The following is a 20,020-nucleotide window of genomic DNA, read 5'->3' as shown; positions in this document are numbered from 1 at the left end:
AACTCTCTAGGTGCCTCTGCGTCAGGCGCTACTTGTTCTCTTTCCCTCTTCCCACCAAGTTCTTCGTATAAGACCTTTTGATTATTTCTAAATAGTCTATTCTATCGATACGGAGTGATTCTTGAGACGAATCTTTTCTTTTCTTTTTTTTCTTGGCAGAAATTCTCTGCTTCAGTTCTTCCATGACAGTCTTAAATCCTTTGGTTTTAAGATTATGTCTTTTCAGATCAAGCATTCCCTGTTGTTTACCATTTACCCAGTATCCTTTGAACCATGCTTCAATACGGCTGAGGTCTTTGCCAATGTCATTTTCAATATGCCTCTTCCAAAAACGGTTATTTTGCTTTTTGCTCTTTCACTGACAAGTATAGCTGCAGTTTTAATCACATCACTATGTCATCAGTATTGCTCAGTCTTATATTGACCAGCATTTCACTGATTTTTCTTTGTCTCGGTTTTAACCCTAACACTATCGATTGCTCTCAACGATGGCACATTTTCGAGGTCTGTTTTGAGAATTTCCTTCAATCTGCCTACCAATTCATTGACTTCTTGCCTGACCTCCGCAAACTCAATTTCAGTCTCATTCTCTCTCACACTGGGTTCAATTTGCTCTGTTTCGACTTCGTTTCTTTCTTCCATACGCCTTTCCCTAGGCATTTGCTGTTCATCTAAACTTTCCTGCTGCACTCTGTTGTTTAATTTCTTTTTCAATCTTCCAATTCAACTGCAGTATTTTCTTTTCTTTTTTTAAAGTATATTTCTGACTTGACATGCTAGATTTTGTTCTGAGATTTCAAACATCCCAAGATTTTTCCACTCCTGGTGCATCCTCTCTATCTGTAACTTCTCTTACCATCCATTTGAGCTTTCAGATAACATACGACAGCTTGCTCGTTTTCCTATTATTATTGTTGTTGTTTATATCATTACCGTTATTATCATTATGATTATTATTATCAATATTATCATTATTATGCGGCACGCGTTCAATATTGATTCAAACAATAAATTAAAAATTTACGGTTTCACACCACTGATGATGTATTTAGCGCTTTTCCAGGTTTGAAAAAGCGCATATATTTTGTAATATTATATAGCATCTTGGGACAAACATTTCATTACTACAAAACATAATCTATTAGTAATCCTTTCGTGATGTTTTGAAATTCATAAATTTGATTATGATGATAGAAAACGGGGAAAAAAGAAAGAAAATGTTAACTCACCCAGAAAGGTTCTTTGCACAAGTCGGAGAGAATCTTAAACGGATCCGAATTTGTAATATTCGTTGATTCCATGTTTGCTTTCTGTTTGATGTTGATGCTTTATGGTGATTTGATGATTTTCCTGAAAGAAGTTCACCAGTGGTGTTCTCTGTGAATGTTCTCCACAGAAAAAAATATAGATTTCTGTGCCTATAATTTTTCTGCCAATGCACTGCAACTCTGTCACTGCCGTTCTTCTTTGCTGAGTTCTGAAAATTGTAAACTAAAATCATGTCACTTACTCGTTCAATGTAATCTTATCTAATGATGCAGTGCAGGGGATCCATGAGAATTGTAAGCTTATCGTGGGAGTATTCATTGACAAGGTTTGCTAATCTGACATAAAGCTGTGGACACACATACATACGTAACCACATACCCATATACTCACTCACTCTCACTCTCTCTCTCTCTCTCTCTCTCTCTCTCTCTCTCTCTCTCTCTCTCTCTCTCTCTCTCTCTCTCTCTCTCTCTCTCTCTTCTAACACACACACACACACACACAATAGGAGGAGTCAGGTAATCACAAGAATGGGAAACAGGAAGGTGATCACCACGCCAGGGACAGTTGTGGTGTGGACGCGTAAACAAATGCACACGTACATATGCTGTATCATCTGTAATCATCTATAAACTAAATCATAAATCTGAATCATTGAACACTCAACCACAATAATATATTCCCTATATTTTGCCCTTGAAGTTTAAATGACAATTCATGATACAATTAACTAAGTTTGTTTTATTACAAACACATTCCTTCCATCTCTTCACAATAACATTAACGAATTATATATATATGCCTGTTATTGTTTAACCCATCCATTCCACCAGAATTGACTTGGATCGTGATCGCCAGTACAGACACAATTTTTTTTTTCTTCTATCTTCTTTTTCTTTTATCTTTTTTTAATTTTGTTTTTTATTTTGTTTTGTTTTGTTATCGTGGCGGCATGAGGCAGCAACTCCTGCGACCGGGGATGAGCAGAGGACGCGAGCAAACCCTTTGTGTTTTATCTGCGGCGCAACTTAAGTGGTGTGACGATCCACGTGAAGCCAGGAAGATAGTGGGTGTAAATGAGTTTTTTTTCTATTTCCATTTCATGGTTAGTGTTGTCTGTTTGTTTGTCTCTTTTTCTCTCCCACTTTCTCTTTATCTTCGTCTCTCTCTCTCTCTCTCTCTCTCTCTCTCTCTCTCTCTCTCTCTCTCTCTCTCTCTCTCTCTCTCTCTCTCTCTCTCTCTCTCTCTCTCTAACTCGCACAAACTCTCCAATGCCTCGCTACTCACCGTCAGTAGCCCTGTACCCGAGACTCTCCCTCAGGGAATGGCCGGCCGCGAGAACGTGAGGGCACAAGGCAATGGTGATAAAACGTGGTGCAACTTTTCCATCAGCAAGGCGTGGGTCATTACATAAAACGTGGGGGGGGGGGGGGATAAGGTGATAGGGTAAGTGTTGCGTGGAGGGGATACAGGTGTGAATAAAGATGGTGATAATGGTATCCGTGGTGTTTCTCTCTCTCTCTCTCTCTCTCTCTCTCTCTCTCTCTCTCTCTCTCTCTCTCTCTCTCTCTCTCTCTCTCTCTCTCTCTCTCTCTCTCTCTCTCTCTCCTTCTTCTCCTACTCTTACTCTTACTCTTACTCTTACTCTTACTCTTACTCCTATTCCTACTCCTATTCCTACTCCTACTCCTACTCCTTCTCCTTCTCCTTCTCCTTCTCCTTCTCCTTCTCCTTCTCCTTCTCCTTCTCCTTCTCCTTCTCCCTCTCCCTCTCCCTCTCCCTCTCCCTCTCCCTCTCCCCCTCCTTCTCCTTCTCCCTCTCCCTCTCCCTCTCCCTCTCCCTCTCCCTCAACACCTACCTACACAAACAAAAAAATACAAACATCAAAAAATAACTCACACAAACTCCCTAAGCAAAAACTATTGCCTCGCTACTCACCGTCAGTAGCCCTGTACCCGAGACTCTCCCTCAGGGAATGGCCGGCCGCGAGAACGTGAGGACACAAGGCACTGGTGATAAAACGTGGTGCAACTTTTCCATCAGCAAGGCGTGGGTCATTACATAAAATGTGGGGGGGGGATATGGTGATAGGGGTATGTCTTGGGTGGAGGGGATACGGGTGTGAATAAAGATGGTGATAATGGCGATAATCTCTCTCTCTCTCTCTCTCTCTCTCTCTCTCTCTCTCTCTCTCTCTCTCTCTCTCTCTCTCTCTCTCTCTCTCTCTCTCTCTCTCTCTCTCTCTCTCCTGAAGCGAAGAGGGGAAGAGAGGATTGGGTATATGATAGGGAAGGTAATACTGAGCGCCTCCGTAGTACAGTGGAAACGGGCGCGGGTGGGGGGGGTCGAGTTCTTTAACAGATAAATATCCTTTGAAAGAAGTGTGTGCTGGGCATGACGATAATAGAAATAGTTATAGTACTAGTGGAATAGGTTGATAGCACGATATCATTCATAATGTTTATTTTCACGGTATGATTAATGCCGTAGAGGTGGTGTGAGTAGCCTGTTTTTATACTCTGATCATCATCATCTGTTATCATAATTACCATCATCATCACGGCTGTTGCTCTTGGCATCATTTTTATTCCTTTCATTAGCGATATTATTTTATCGTTAATCATTATTCTACCGTTGAATTTACTGTCACTTTTATCGTCATATTCACTATCTTTGTCTTATTTTCTGTAACTCTCTTTCAATCCTATTATCATCATTGTTATTTTTGTTGTCCAGTATGGCAGTCCGTTTCTCAAGCTCACCATTAGTTCACCATTATCACCTTTAATATTATCAATGTAATTAGTTCCGTTCAGTATAAGGAAATCAACACCATCATTGTGTGTGTGTGTGTGTGTGTGTGTGTGTGTGTGTGTGTGTGTGTGTGTGTGTGTGTGTGTGTGTGTGTGTGTGTGTGTGTGTGTGTGTGTGTGTGTGGCTTCGTATGCAAATGCGCGCGTAAGTACGACTCTGTCGTGTGGTGAGAATGAGGCCCATGAATCTTCTACACACTGAGCCAGTCCTAACGTATTATATAACATCAGACTGTATTGAATAATAATGTCTATTATATATGCTTTGTGACGGCACGACGGCGCGGGGGGGGGGGGGGGGGAATTGGTGGGTCATCGTGAGTCTTAGTTTCACTTTTTCACGCTGTTTTCCTTTATTCCTCTCTCTCTTTCGTTCACTCTGTTTCTCTTCTTTATCATTCACTGTTACAAACCTTTCTGCGTCTCTCTGCTTCATGCAAGGTATGTTCATACATGAGCCGGATTCACAAAGGAAAAATAAGAAAATCCCATGAACCTGCCGACTGGCCTTTTCGCTTTGCTGCTTCTTCGGGGAAATAGGGATTCAAACACGGACACACGCGCGCGGTCCCGCTCCGACGTCTTGGGCGCCACCACTCCACGCCTTCTGCCGCTGCCCGGGTCTACTGCTGCGCAAGCCGGCCACTTGCGTCTTGATCCCTCGCCCGCGCTGCCATCGCCAATAAAGGTGCAACCAGACCTGCGTGTCCCTGAACCACCAAACGTAGGGGACCCAGCGAGAAAATCCCTGATAATACTCTCTCTCTCTCTCTCTCTCTCTCTCTCTCTCTCTCTCTCTCTCTCTCTCTCTCTCTCTCTCTCTCTCTCTCTCTCTCTCGTTATTTCTCTCTCATAGAGAGAGAGAGAGAGAGAAACAGACACACACACACACACACATATACACGGAGGGATAGACAGACAGACGGACAGACAGATAGATAGATAGATATATGTGTATACATAGACATACATACATCCATACATGGGTGTGCATATATATATATATATATATATATATATATATATATATATATATATATATATATATATATATATATATATAATACATACACACACACACACACACACACACACACACACACAAACATATATATATATATATATATATATATATATATATATATATATATATATATATATATATATATATATATATATGTTTGTGTGTGTGTGTGTGTGTGTGTGTGTGTGTGTGTGTTGTGTGTGTGTGTGTGTTTGTGTGTGTGTGTGTGTGTGTGCGTATACACACATGTATCAATGTATGCATGTATATGTATACACATATATCTATCTATCTATCTGTCTGTCTGTCTCTCCCTCTGTGTGTGTGTGTGTGTGTGTGTGTGTGTGTGTGTGTGTGTGTGTGTGTCTATCTCTCTTTCTCTCCCTCCCTCCCTCCCTCTCTCTCTCTCTCTCTCTCTCTCTCTCTCTCTCTCTCTCTCTCTCTCTCTCTCTCTCTCTCTCTCTCTCTCTCTCTCTCTCTCTCTCTCTCTCTCTCTCTCTCTCTCTCTCTCCCCTATCCCTCCACCGAACTCTCCGTCTTTCACATATCCTTACCTTTAATCACAATATTATCTATCATCCCAACTATCTATCGACACAGACGAACAGACGATAATACCACCAGAAATCTCCACCGTACGAAGACTGATCAATGCAGTCAAGGGAACAGTTAGCTTGCAGACTACGCGAGAGGCTATGAGAGCGTGATACTGCAAAGGAAGGGCGATGATGCAAATGTTTGACATGATGCAATTGCAACTTCGGCTGCAACGTTTCCTTGCGGTTTTCTTTCTCTTTTTTTATCTCCATTTAGAATTTATAGTTCTGTTTTGTTGTTCTTTATTAATGTGTCTTTCTATTTTCTTCATTATCCTTGTTTTGTATTCTTTGGGGAGATAAATTTGAGATTGGGGATATTACGATTGTACTTTATATATATATAAGCGTTTTGTACATCTATGTAGATTTGAAAGAGGTTCCCATAAGAAGATCGTACCTTACCAAGAAATTACATGGAACTGCAGTATGGTAGGTTTTATCCAACTATCCACACTGTTGTTTCACATCTACATTTTGACTTCGTACCCACGGCGTTTCACACTGTTTCATTTCTACATTTCTTTCCTAGCTACGACGTTCTACTTACCTTCGTTTTATTCTATATCGATTTTTTTTGTATCTACTCTTCGCTTTACATCTACCGTACATTTCGTCCCATCTCTACATTTCCTTTCGTCTCCAAGACATTCACTTCTCACCAACATTTTGTTTCATTTCAACATTTCTTGTCGGACCTAAAACGTTTCACTTCGCGCCCAGTGTTTTAGTTCACATCCAAAACGTCTCCGCGAACTTCTTTAGCCTGGAAGTTTCATCAAGTTCGTTCAGTCCAGAAGAACCAATAGAAAATGGACCGAGATAATGTTACGAGTTCCATGTTCCGAATTTAGATGAGTTACGAGGGTGTAAAAAAAAATAATTATTTATAGATTGCAGAGTGTTGCACGTGGACGAATGATTCGGTATTTCGTCGCTGTTATGGTAACGAAAATGATAATGTTAATAATTATTTCCTCCGTTCGTCTCGATTTAGCGGGGAGGGAGTGGAGAGAAAGATTATGTTAGTATATAGTGCCTGTTTGTTAAGTTGGTTGAGAACTGACCCGACTTTCGAGCACCAGCAGAACCTGATGCCATGTACCCTATTTCTGCTTGCAAGGCGGAATCGGGGCAATATCTGTGGACGCCAAAGGTACGTCTTCAGGGCTAGGTTGCGTACAGCAAGCTTTGGGCGTAGCGACCTAATCTCCGCACCTTTGCACTTTAATCTGACATCTTTATAGTGAATGCATCATATGCTTTAAATCCCACCCCTTTGTTTGCAGAATGAACAGTGGCCCTACGAGCCAAGATTTGCTGATGTTTCTGAATCCATACCATCTGCGAATAAGCGTATTTCAAGTGCCATATATGAACCTGAGTGACCGAACCGGGAAGGAAAAATGTCCTTGAGTCTGTGGCGGCCGCGGAATCCTTGTATCACTGTGTACGTTTTTGGTTATCGAGTTAATGGTGTCATGGCAATTTGTTTTGGTTTAGTGCTACTTTCAAAAGAGTTTTCAAAAAGTTCGTGTAACGCTGTCACTGGTATATTATTCTCAGACTTCATGTGCCAGGGGATCTATATCACTATTAAATAGCTTTCTTATTTTGGATATATAAATATATCTCTCAGCCCATGTGCATCTGTGTAGGCATATTTTTTATCAGTTCATTTGTTTTATCTTACGTTTATCAGTTTATCTTTCTGTCTGTCACATTCAAGGCGACATACACGCATACTGAGGCTGACAAATAGGTTCTTTCAGCCGCTCTGTGGTCTCTCCTTCAACTTGTACGTGGTACCCCTTCAGAGCTCATGACCTGCTCTCTCTCTCTCTCTCTCTCTCTCTCTCTCTCTCTCTATCTATCTATCTATCTATCTATCTATCTATCTATCTATCTATCTATCTATCTCTCTATCTATCTATCTATCTATCTATCTCAATCTATCTATCTATCTATTTATCTCCTTTCTCTCTCTCTCTCTCTCTCGCTGGCCGGTTCTGGTGCGTTTGCGGTTGTCAGGATGCTCACCCATGTGTATTAGTAGTAGTAGTAGTAGTATACTGCCGGTAATGCATATAGCCTGACACAGTGAACTCAGTAATTTATGTCACTCAATAGCTAGACTTTGCCACTAGACTTGCTCAAGCGTTCTGAAGCGTGTGGATAACATGTTCCTCCGTCTGGGGGGTTAAGGTTCCACAGAGAGGCAAAGTGAGAGCCTCCCTCAGCCACTGTTATATGGAAGCCACTCAGTATGGACCGCCGATGCATTTCCTCCACTAACCTCCGGAATTAAATGCCTGTCACTCACTACACGGAAGGCGGGCAGCTCCGCGGGAAACGTTCGCTCAGTTTCGCATTTCTGACTTATCCTTGAACGTTCGCTCAGTTTCGCGTATCTGACTTATCCATAAACGTTCGCTCATGATGACCCATTGCGTCATCCCTAGAGAGCTGAGAGAGGCTGGGCGAAACCTTGTCTGGAACGTCAATCTTAATTTTGAAATTAAATGTACCGTAAAAGTGACGGGAAAAAATGTAACTTGAAAACTGGACTGTAACATTCGAGGAGCGAATTAGAGTTCTATCCACCAGATTCTAAACTGTGTAATGAAATCAGATAAGTATCAACATAATGTAGACGACAGCAAACGATTTTTTTATTATGTTCTAAAATTAATTAACAAATGGTCCATGGTCCTAATTCACACGATGCAAAGTATTCTATCTCATTCAACTTCTAGGTCAAGTGTCTTCTATAGTATTGCCAACAACATAACGTGTCTTCGGATTTTACAAATAAATACCTTTCTGATAATGCAACTAAAAGCGAAAAGAGACAAATAATTTCTAACTGTACAGAAAAGTCGATCTCTGCATATGATCACTGCTAATAATCCATCACCAAAAGTCAATAGCAGGAAATGAAAAAGAATAACAAGCATCTTCAGACAGCACGCCAGTTGCCACCCGAACACGAGGCTTGCGTCCTTGAGTGATGCTCCGGCTCGACAGTAAGTCTCTCCCTGTGGCGTCGAGCGGAGGACACAATGGAGCAGGTCGCCAAACTCAAGTTCTTCAATGGGCGAGAAATGCCCATGGTGGGCCTTGGAACATGGGACGTAAGATTAGCAACTGGCACTTCTCATGCTAAGTTTATGAGATTGATTAACTGATGTGTATATATAAGGGTTATAGATGGGTATGGATGTATATAGACATAAATATTGGTAGATGGATATGTATATCGTATACAGATAACTTCCAGATTAATTGATGAATATCTGGGTAGATAGACAGATATACAGGTAGTAAACATTGAGGGCGTTAGATATGTGAGGAAGAACACACACACACAAAGATAGAGAGAGAGGGGAGGGAGAGGGTAAAGGGGAGGGGGGGAGGCAGGGAGGTGTGTACAAACAAGAGAACAAAAGTTACACAGGATGGACAGGATTTAGATGTGGGTTTAAGAATATCTTCAGACACCATCATGTTTATCTGACATGATAGCATTCAACAACCCAAAATACTTTCTTCTTAATGTTCGCCAATATCGGAGCTGTTCCTTTCGTCCATCTGATCACGTCGAGAGAGAACCCACATTCTACGTCATTGTAGTAGTAGAGAAGAGCAGACCCTTCCCCCATATCTCCATGGAATCAGTCCAATTCTGTCTGACTCTTCCCTTTCCCTTTACCCATGAGCCCAGCGAGCGAGTCATTCGGTTCGTTCATCCATGGTGCCTTGGAATTGCAACATCCCATTCTTTGACACAGAGGAATTCAAATGACTCCCCCCAAGTAAAAGTTCTTCTTCGTCTTTAACATGAGTTCAGAGGAGGTTTTAAATCCTGGGCAAAATCGTGCTTGGATTGAGTTTATGGTTTGGGAATCTGTAGTCTCATTCGAATACGCAGGGTACTTGCACGCAGGTAGCCCCACTCTGCCTTGATGAGTTATTAGTTGATAACTTTCGAACTAAACCCCGCCTCTTCTCCTTTATCCATTGCAAATAAAAAAATATATATTTCTTTTTCTCTTGGTTTGTTTGTTGTTGTTGTTTTTATTATTATTGACATATAGCCAATGGGAGATATCAGATGTAGTTAGTTACATTGTTAATTGGATAATTTACTCAATATTGTTATAATTACCAGAAGTTTAACCAAAATTCCTCTCTTTAATTGATGACAATGAAGATTTATCATTAACACCTGTCAGAATGCTCTTGGGAAAAAAAGTAAATTTTATTTTGGGTTCAACAGGCTTAAAAGAAGTAGAGCTACCTGGTTATATATACCTTACGAATATGGTTCAGTGGGAAAGATTATTATCAAACCGAGGAAATCAAAACTCAGCAGATGTCAGCCTGTGGTTATGTGGCTGCGTGGCTGTGCTATACATCTCGAACTTCTCTTTTCGTTACTGCATATATCTCTTTCTCTCTTTCTTTTTATCTAATAATTGACGATTCATGTTATTTCTTATCTCATTATTCCCATATTATAAGTATTTGTAATCCCAATGACTGCAGTGAAACATTTCGACAAAAACATTAACTCTCAACCTTGACCTTCAGCTCATCATGGCATCGAAGGTATTGTTACTCAGCAAGACATGCTAGTAATATCAGCTTTGTTACTGTAGCTTCAAAAATAACATACATGGAGGATTGCTATACAGGTGATGAAAAAAGGAAAGAATAAGAAAGATAACAAAAGGTGATTCATAAAAACAAAAATATAGATTTACAAGGGGTTCTAACAAGTCTAAATTTATGTACACATTTTCACTATACTTACTGGGGATTCCTGTTACATGACCCAGTATTACTGTTCCAAAATAAGATAAAGTACTAGTCCCTGTCGGTTTTGCACAATCACACTATATTCTTAACCCTTTGACTCAAGGTACATATAATTATAAATGTTATAATCACCAGAGGTAAAACCAAAATTCCCATCTTTTTATGTATGATAACGAAGAGTTCCTTACCATTAACAGCCGTCAGAATGCTCTTGGGAAAAGGTCAATTTCACTTTTGGGTTTAACAGGCTAAACGGAAGGTTATACCTACCATGAACTGACTTCCCAGCATGATGACTCCCATAGTTTTATCTAATCATATCAGTCCTCTTATCATCGTAGGTCTATTGTAATTACAAAGAAGGGTTTATTATAGCGTCAGACTTCGTCATATAGTTGAGTCTTACCATAAAATGCATCGACGGAGCGGGCCGAGCGGGAAGCACTCTCCGAAGGCGCAGTGGGTTTGGAATATTTTACACCAAGTTCGGTAGTGTTACGGATCATGAGTTTTTTTTTTTTCATTGTATCTGACAACACTTATTTTATTATTTAACGATATTTATTCCTACGCTAACGGAGGTCAACGCTCCTTCACAATCCCACTCTAGCGCAGGTTTGAATACTCACTTAATGAAAACAATCTAAAGGAACTTGGGCATAACTTCTTCCGAAATCATCATGCATAAAGATAAACACAAGACTAAAATCTATTCTCATAGATTGGATATATATATATACACAAATGACGTGGATATATCATAGCCGCTTATATGCAACTAGAGCACATATTATTTATTTACAAAACTAATGTCCTCTGCTTTGATCCCCTCCGTTCGTCACTGTGATACCGAGGTTAATCAGTTTAAATAAAAAAGCTCGACTGTGGACTTTCTCTAATTTGTCTATGGCTGGGATAACACACGCACACACACACACACACACATACACACACACACACACACACACACACACACACACACACACACACACACACACACACACACACACACACACACACACACACACACACACACACACACACACACACAACACACATATAAAAAAGACCTCTACCAGTCATAGCTATTTTATCAACAGTGATTTTGCCTCCTGTTCCACACAGCTAAAGAAAGGCATGAAATAACGCTGAAACAGCATAGAATAAACAACAGAGTAAAGGGAATAAATAACAGAGCAGATTAATTAAATACACAGCAGAGTAGTAAGTGGAAGTCCCACCAACACACCACACGCACCCGCCATCCTTATCACCCGAGTGCCTTGCCTTCAGATCAAGGAAGAGGCCCTCCAGGTGGCACTCGAGAGCGGCTACAGGCACATCGACACCGCCGCCCTCTACCGGAACGAGGCGGCCATCGGGGGCGTCCTCGGCAGGTGGCTCTCGCAGGGAAGGGTCGCCAGGGAAGACCTCTTCGTCACCACTAAGGTGAGGACGGAGGGCGTGGCAGGTGTGACGAGGGGAGGGAGGAGGATGAACCGCACTCATGTCGACAAAGAGAGAAGAATGAGAATGAATATCTTCACAATACAAGAGGTGTATTTGCCTGGTTTTGATTCTATCTTCTTTAGAAATACATGTATTTCTGACGAAGACATAATCGAAACCGGTCAAATACATCTACATATTGCAAAGATGTTCATTCTCATTTATGCCTTTTCTACGAAGGAGGAGGAATTTGTGTCGTAGAGGCGGTGGGATGCAATGCTGGTGTTGAATAAAGTTAGTGGCCATATGGCATAATCAATTTGCATAATGCTGGTTTTGATAATGTTAGTCACCGTATATGATGATGTTTTTATATAATGTTGGTGACCAGATGCAGTAACTGTAAATAAAGTTAGCGGCCGGATAGGAAAAGGCTTTGAATAATAGAATAATAGCGTTGAACAGTGTTAGTCGCTGGAAACACTAATGGTTTTGAATAATTTTAGTGGCCATGTATAATGATGTATTATTTCAAGAAACGTAACGGAATATCAAAGTATTTATAGGCATCCGTGAATTTTAATGTTTATTTAAAATATATAATCAACTTATATTTACACAATCTACATAATTTTCTAGTAGTATCATGCATCTATGGATAGCATTAATATTTTATTTATACAAGCCATTGATTTTTACTAATATCAATATGCTTTTTTTTGCATGATGATATATCTACATCTGCATCTTTGATTTCATCTCTTTATACTAAGTATTTGCATCATTATCACCATGCATCTATATTCATAATTTATATCATTTGACTCCATATATCTATATCATGCATTTAAACCGTTATCACCATGCAATAATATTGACCATAAATATATTTTGCCTTTATCACTGAAGCTCCCGATGATTGGCTGCCGCGCTGATGACGTAACCAAATTCCTGACGTCATCGTTAAAGAAGCTGCAGCTGAGTTATGTCGACCTTTATCTCGTGCATTTTCCGGCCGGACTGAAAGGTGCGATGCTCCTGGTCGGTGGGAAGGTGGTTTTCATGGTTATTGAGAATTTTCCTTTTTTATTTTTCCATCTTTTTATTAGATGGCAATTGTAGCAAACTCTTGTATTTTTGTAGACATGAGGGTTATATATTTTTTTTCTAGACGGCTTCTTATACTGTTATGTCTCTTTTTAAGCTCTTGAAGATGGTCGAGATTCAGATTAACTTTAGGTTTTCTTCAAATTTTCAAGCATTTTCGCGGCATATCTATTAGGGGTTCCCAACCTGGGGGCCATGGAACAATATGAAAATTATGACGTCGAATTAAACTGAATATCATCTGACCTACACTTCCTACCAATAATTATCTCTCACGTATCAATAAATTTGAATCTTTCTAAAAAGTGTTCTTGTCTGCTTCCTCCTTATCTCTCCCTTTCCCTTTCCCTCTCACTCTCACTCGTTCCATTCCCTTACTCCCTCCTCCATCCTCCCCTCATTGTCCCTCTCCCTCTCCCTCTCCCTCTCTCTTCTCTCTCCCGTTCCCTCTGTCTTCTCTCTCTCTCTCTCCTTCTCTCTCTCTCTCTGTTCTCTTTCCTCCTCTCCCCCTCCCCTTCCCTTTCCTTCGCTCTCCCTCCCTTTTCTTCCCCCTCCCTTTTCTTCCCCCTCCCTCCCCCACTCCCCCTTCTCAGGGAAGGACGAGGACGACCTTCGCCCTCAGGGGCCCGACGGCAGCAGCGTCCTCGACAGGGACACCGACCTCGAGCGTCTGTGGAAGGCCATGGAGGAGCAGGTGGGCCGGAGGTCAAAGAGATTTGCTTTTGATGATTGTCGTTCTGGTCCTAAATATGCTATCCTGTCTACCTTTACATAAGGTGACCACTCGTCCTTTCCTCGCCCGGCAGGTGGACGCGGGGAGGGCCAAGTCGATCGGGATTTCGAACTTCAACAGCCTGCAGATTGAGAGGATTATGAAGTGTGAGTGATTTATTTTTGTACACACACACACACACACACACACACACACACACACACACACACACACACACACACACATATATATATATATATATATATATATATATATATATATATATATATATATATATATATACATATATGTATATATATATTATATATGTATATATATATTATACATATATATATAAATACCTGTGCGTGCGTGCGTGCGTGCGTGCGTGCGTGCGTGTGTGTGTGTGTGTGTGTGTGTGTGTGTGTGTCTGTGTGTGTGTGTGTGTGTGTGTGTGTACACACATGTATATATATCATCATCATCATCAAGGGACTAACGCCGACAGGGGCGCATGGCCGCATCCACCCTTCGCTTCCAACCACGAGGATTCCTCGAGGCGAGTCTCCAGGCAGGTCCACGGCCCATCTCTAGTTCCTCGCGACAGGTCTCGTCGAGCTGCCCAAGCCCTTATCTCCTGGGTCGTCCTACAGGCCTCCTCCACCCAGGGTTGTCTCGCAAAGAGACAACCTGATGGGCAGGGTCATCCACAGGGAAGCGAGCTAGGTGCCCATATAGCCTGAGTTGGCGATCCCGGATTATGCAAGTAACAGGTCCCATGCCAGTCTCACAGTGTAACCGTCGGTTGGACACGTGGTCCTGACAACTGTACCCCATGATCCGGCGAAGGGACTTGGCACAAAAGGCATCTAGACGAGACTCCAAGACACTGGATAGCGTCCAGAGCAAAACTGGCTGTATCAAGGCCTTGAAGACACGCAACTTGGTCCTTCTGCATAGGTACCGACATCTCCAAATGCTCTTGTTGATCGAGTTCATGGCTCATGTTGCTAGACCAATCCGTCTATTGACTTCTTGGTCTGACATCCCAGAGATATGAAAGGGTTCCCCTAACAGGCCCCCAAAATCCTGAATCTTGGTCTTGGTCCAGGAGACCTCTAGGCCTAAGGGTTTCGTCTCACTGCTAAGTGCATCAAGAGCTGCCACCAGTGACTCCAATATCAAGGTCTCAGACCTTGATATTGCCTAGTGTTGCTCCACACTGACTTTGGCTAGTAGCTCTGCCCATTATCCGGTCCATACAGGTGTTGAAAAGTGTTGGTGCAAGGACACAGACCCCACCACACTCTACAGCACTTTCAGTACCAGTATAAAGGCTAGCTATTAGGCCAATAATCTGTGTCGGAATTCCCCTGAGTCTCAGAATCTCCTGATGAGATTCCCGATGCACCGAGACAAACGCCCTATTGAGGTCGATGTAGGTTGCAAGCAACCCACGACCAAACTTGCGACGGCGTTCCACAATTACTTGAAGCGCTAGTATTCGATCTATTGTGGACTTGCCAGGAGTAAATCCAGACTGCTCCGGTCTCTGATGCCTCAGTAGGTGGTTGCGGATCCGTTTCAGAAGAATGTGAGTGAGAACTTTGCCTGGTATGCTGAACAGTGTAATGCCATGGTAGTTGCTACAGTCCCAGCGATCCCCTTTCCCCTTCCAGAGAGGGATGGTGTATGTATATGATATATATATATATATATATATATATATATATATATATATATATATATATATATATATATATATATATATATATATATATATATATATATATATATATATGTATATATATATATATATATATATATATATATATATATATATGTATGTATGTATATAAAGGAATATGTATATATTATATTACTATATATAATTTACAGAATTCTTTCCTTGTTATAATCATTACATCTAACATTCAATTTCTCTGAACAGGTTAGCACGACCTGCTATGTGTTAATTACATTAGAGTAAATACATTCCAATATATATCTTATACGATATACAGTATTTATCAAACTTAATATTTTTACTTTTCAAATGCCCGGCATCCCTAACAAAACATCCAAGGATAATTGTATCTTTTTTATAGGGTAACTTTGCCCCTTCCCGCAGGTTGCCGTATCCAGCCAGCCAACCACCAGGTGGAAATTCACGTCTTTCACCAGCAGAAGGAGTTGCGAGCCCTTTGCCACAAGCATAACATTACCATGTGTGCTTATGGGCCCCTTGGCGCTCCCTATAAGGACGAGTGGTGAGAGGTCGCTGGGTTATGCAAAGAAAGTCGTAACTATGAGTGAGAAATAATCCCTTATTTACACGGGTTTACTTTTACCTCGATTTTGGTTTATGGGTTCGTTGTTGTTTTCAAAAGCAGAAGAAGAAAGGAAGGATTTTTTTTTTAATAATGTAGGGGGGAGGACTAAATACATTTTACTGAATGATGGAAAAGAGGGAAATGGGTAAACTAACATAGACACCGACGTTGCAAGGCACATTCTGTTCTCTGTCCTCGAAGGAAACATTACAGCTAACCCTTACTTTACTCGACGGATACCTACACACCAAGCAACTGTGTAAAAACATCGTATATGTACCATCGTGTAAAGTAAAAATAACACACATTCATCCTGTATTAGCAAACATTACGTACTGTATGTATATATATTAACTATTAGCTATAAGTACTTAAATTAATAATGAATCCGTTAGCCTAAATGTTCAGTAAAACCATACACGCCCACCCATCCCTCAGGACCATGCAGCCGCCGCCCCTGCAGCACCCCGCCGTGACCTCGTTGGCCGCTCGTCTGGGCAGGACGCCTGCACAGGTCCTCCTGCGACACCTAGTCCAGCGGGGCGTCGTCGTCGTGCCCAAGTCCTCGAACCCGGAGCGCCTCAGGCAGAACCTCCGGGTGAGTCCGAGGGGTTCTTGAGGGGAGGGTTCTAAGCAGGAGTCTTAAGGGTTCTTGAGGGGAGGGTTCTAAGCAGGAGTCTTGAGGGTTCTTGAGGGGAGGGTTCTAAGCAGGAGTCTTAAGGGTTCTTGAGGGGAGGGTTCTAAGCAGGAGTCTTGGTTTGGTGAGGATGTTGCTTTGTCTGGGTTGGTTCGTCAGACAGCGGAATCAAAGGAGTGTGTCTAAGAGATGGAATTAGTCGTGCATTCATTCATTGGATTAAATTTGATTTATTTTCTTATACTTATTATGATTCTGTGGATATAACAATTACTGTATTCTTATTCAATCAGAAAGAATCATATTAAACCAAAGAATATGATATACAACATTTCCGCAATACACATCAGTTTACGCTTAAGGTAAGGTTCTAAAAAGCAAATAGACAGATTTGAGAATGCGTTTATGACCGCAGCCACCCTCCCTTCCTGTCTTTCATTCCTTTTTCGCCTTTCTTTACTTTCAGTCCTCTTCCTTTCATCTCCCTTCACTTTCTTCTCTCCTCTTTACCTATTTTCTTCTTCTTCTCTCCCTCCCATTTTCTTTAATATCACATCTCCTCTCAATCCTTTCTCTCTCTCTCCTTCATTTATTCCTCTGACTCTTTTTTCCCCTCTCCTTTCTCTTCCCCTTTCCCTTTCATTTATCCTTCTTTTTTCTCTTTTTTTTCTCTCTTTCCTCTTCTTCTTTCATTCATCCCTCTTTCTCTCTTTTTCTTCTTTCTTCTTCATCTCTCTCCTTCATTCATTTTTCTACTCTCCTTTCTTTCCTCTTCTTCCTTTTTCTCCATTAATTTCTCTTTTTCCCCTCTAACCTTCCTTTCCTCTTTCTTTCTTCCCCTCATTCGTTTCTCTTCTCTTCTCTCCTTCCCACCCTCTTCCCATCTTCCCTTTCTCTCACTTTCTCTTATTTTCAGATATTCGACTTCAAACTGAGTGACGAAGACATGCGAGAACTGGACGGCTTAGACCGAGGGAGAGACGGGAAAATCTTCATCTTTAAAAACGTTTATTTAGGGTAAGGATACCTAAAAATATCTAAAATATCTTTCAAAAATAATGAAAATAATACTGGTTGCAGGTCTGATAAGTGTGTTAATAGATATAGTTATCTTCAGGATTCATCAAGTGCAAAAGTTAAATCATGTACAGAAGTTTGTTTTGTACCCTTTGTTTTGCTTACTTCATTGTGTACATAATATCGTTTGTCATTATATCTGGGATATATACTTAATCCGTCGCTAGATTTCGTTACCGTACATTAAGACCCTATGTTACATGCGTAGATAATTATTGTACTACTGCTCTAAGAAGTAACATTTTCTTGAAGAAACTGAAGACGTATCTGCCTGTGTAGCCATCTTAAATTTTGTCATAGTGTATTAGATTTATTTTTTCTTTCTTTCTTCCAGGATTGAGAACCATCCAGAATTCCCATTCCATATTCCATTCTAGAAACTGGAGGCCCAGACTGGTAGCTTCAAATTCCACTTCAAACTTGGAGGGACTTATTTTAAATGATGTTAAGTTCGTGGTGCATGCTTATTTTGTCCATTATTTTTGCTTTACATTTTTCCATCTTGTTTTCTTAATGGAAGTCTCATGTTCTTGAGATAAATTATCTTTTCCTTTTTTTCTCTTTCTTTTTATCATCATGTTTAGAGAATAGTGAAGAGATTATTGTTCTGATGCTTTATAAAGTTTTATCTAGCACTAATAGCATAAATATTACCTTATCAATCGAATATTCACAAAAATGGAAAGAAAAACTTTAAACATGAAAGCACCTTTCCCTTCTCTTCGATACTAAGTTAAAGCTTACCTTATCGCGGTGCCTGTCTTGTGACGTAAGCGATTTACTATTCATGATTATACTTAGGCAATACGTGGTGAGGGCCCCAGTTCTCTTCCACAGTTTTTCTTCTTGGTTGTCTCCAGTAGTAGCCTATCCGTGAGACAGATGCCAACCTGGTAATTCATAGTCTCGAGGACAGGCATTACACATTGCTCAAGGGTGACCTGGTAACCTCATTATCCTACGTCGAAACTCCATAGCCGGTTGCAGTTTAATGTCATATCCAGGACGAAAGTTAAACCTTATGGGGAATAAATAGAGTTTTATTCCTCATACGATACAAGTAGTGAGCATAACAAAAATATACAATATTTGTAATCCTCCATATAGAATTGATTAGGTTTTTAGCACTTGATAAGAAATGTGCCAAGGAGGTGGTTATTTGTCTCGATGTCTCAGACACTGTAGATTTAAATTATTCAAGACAATGTAAGAGTGAGTAAAATTGTATATTTTATTCATTATTTCCACTGAGGTTGATTGAGAGGGTACTATCGTTCAAATTGTTTATTAATCTTTCTTTGTACCTAAAATGATAAACTGAAATATCTTATCCCGAGTCGCAATTGCTTTTATAAGTCAACATTGGAGTACAAGAACAAACATCACTATATTCTGTATAGGAAAGTAAAACAATATAACTGAATCTGTGAATTAACCTTCAAGAAAACCTATTGCACTGTTCGGTATTTACTTTTTTCTTTCTTTTTTATCGAAGGGAAGATGCACTTGGCACATTGGTGAAGATTCATAATTTGAAATGATCGATCCCATGCATCCAGTCGTCACTAATCTCTCAAGTATATCTTCGTCAGCCTCAGTAGAAAGAAAACAATTCATTTCATTATCCACAAAGATGAGGGAATTAAACCTTTCATTGTATGTGTGACAATTATCATCAGCTTTTTCAGTGCATCATTTAATTTGGCTTGCTGGAGTAATACAACGAGAGCTATTTTGTGGCATATATTTTTTTTTTCGTTTAAGATGATCGGTACTTGTGGTGAAAACCTTACTTTATATGTTGAAGGTACTGTATTATATTCCCACCATATAACGAGAAAACAGGTTTTCAAAATTGTGTGCAATGATCTAATATAAATTTCCATTAAAGATGAGTTTTGGTTTATCCCTTTTCCACTTCGATAAACTACAATATTATGTAACTGGTTTTGAACCGAGAGATGTTCAGGAAGAACAGGACATGAGGCTACGTGGCTGGTTAACACCGGCCGGAATCAGTGATAAACAGATACATGGTCTTATGTGCTATGGAAGTGAGCCGGGGAGTGTCAGTCCGGGATGAATCATCAGATCTGAAAAAAAAAAAAAAAAAAAAAAAAAAAAAAAAAAAAAAAAAAAAATATATATATATATATATATATATATATATATATATATATAT

General features: G+C 40.3%; 2 protein-coding genes across 2 annotated transcripts in view; one reads left to right on the top strand and one right to left on the bottom strand.

The window, feature by feature from the left end:
- LOC119598394 (multidrug resistance-associated protein 1-like) overlaps positions 1-5,745 on the bottom strand; it is a 21,639-nt gene extending 15,894 nt beyond the window's left edge. The window contains exons 1-2 of the mRNA XM_037948039.1: positions 5,661-5,745; positions 1,230-1,477 (exon numbers count right to left, since the gene is read on the bottom strand). Coding sequence (XP_037803967.1) covers positions 1,230-1,301 — 72 coding nt within the window. The 5' untranslated portion in view covers positions 1,302-1,477; positions 5,661-5,745. The remainder of the gene's footprint in view (positions 1-1,229; positions 1,478-5,660) is intronic.
- A 2,984-nt stretch (positions 5,746-8,729) lies between these two features.
- LOC119598597 (aldo-keto reductase family 1 member A1-A-like) lies at positions 8,730-19,728 on the top strand. The gene is made up of 9 exons (XM_037948264.1): positions 8,730-8,836; positions 11,817-11,972; positions 12,882-12,999; positions 13,673-13,773; positions 13,886-13,958; positions 15,923-16,061; positions 16,563-16,722; positions 17,678-17,778; positions 18,173-19,728. Exons 1-9 carry the CDS (start codon positions 8,765-8,767, stop codon positions 18,213-18,215), a joined length of 963 nt encoding a protein of 320 aa, XP_037804192.1. The 5' UTR covers positions 8,730-8,764; the 3' UTR covers positions 18,216-19,728.
- The last annotated feature ends 292 nt before the right edge of the window (positions 19,729-20,020 follow it).

Source organism: Penaeus monodon, chromosome 41 (assembly GCF_015228065.2).
Source record: "Penaeus monodon isolate SGIC_2016 chromosome 41, NSTDA_Pmon_1, whole genome shotgun sequence".
Classification (NCBI taxonomy): Eukaryota; Metazoa; Arthropoda; class Malacostraca; order Decapoda; family Penaeidae; genus Penaeus; species Penaeus monodon.
The sequence above is the reverse complement of the archived record's forward strand: the minus strand, read 5'-3'. Positions and strand labels throughout refer to the sequence as shown.

Coding starts and splice junctions, on each gene's coding strand:
- LOC119598597 (XM_037948264.1), top strand. CDS start 8,765: ATGGAGCAGGTCGCCAAACTCAAGTTCTTCAATGGGCGAGAAATGCCC. Junction 11,973..12,881: donor ACCTCTTCGTCACCACTAAG/GTGAGGACGGAG, acceptor TTATCACTGAAG/CTCCCGATGATTGGCTGCCG. Junction 16,062..16,562: donor GCTCCCTATAAGGACGAGTG/GTGAGAGGTCGC, acceptor CCCATCCCTCAG/GACCATGCAGCCGCCGCCCC.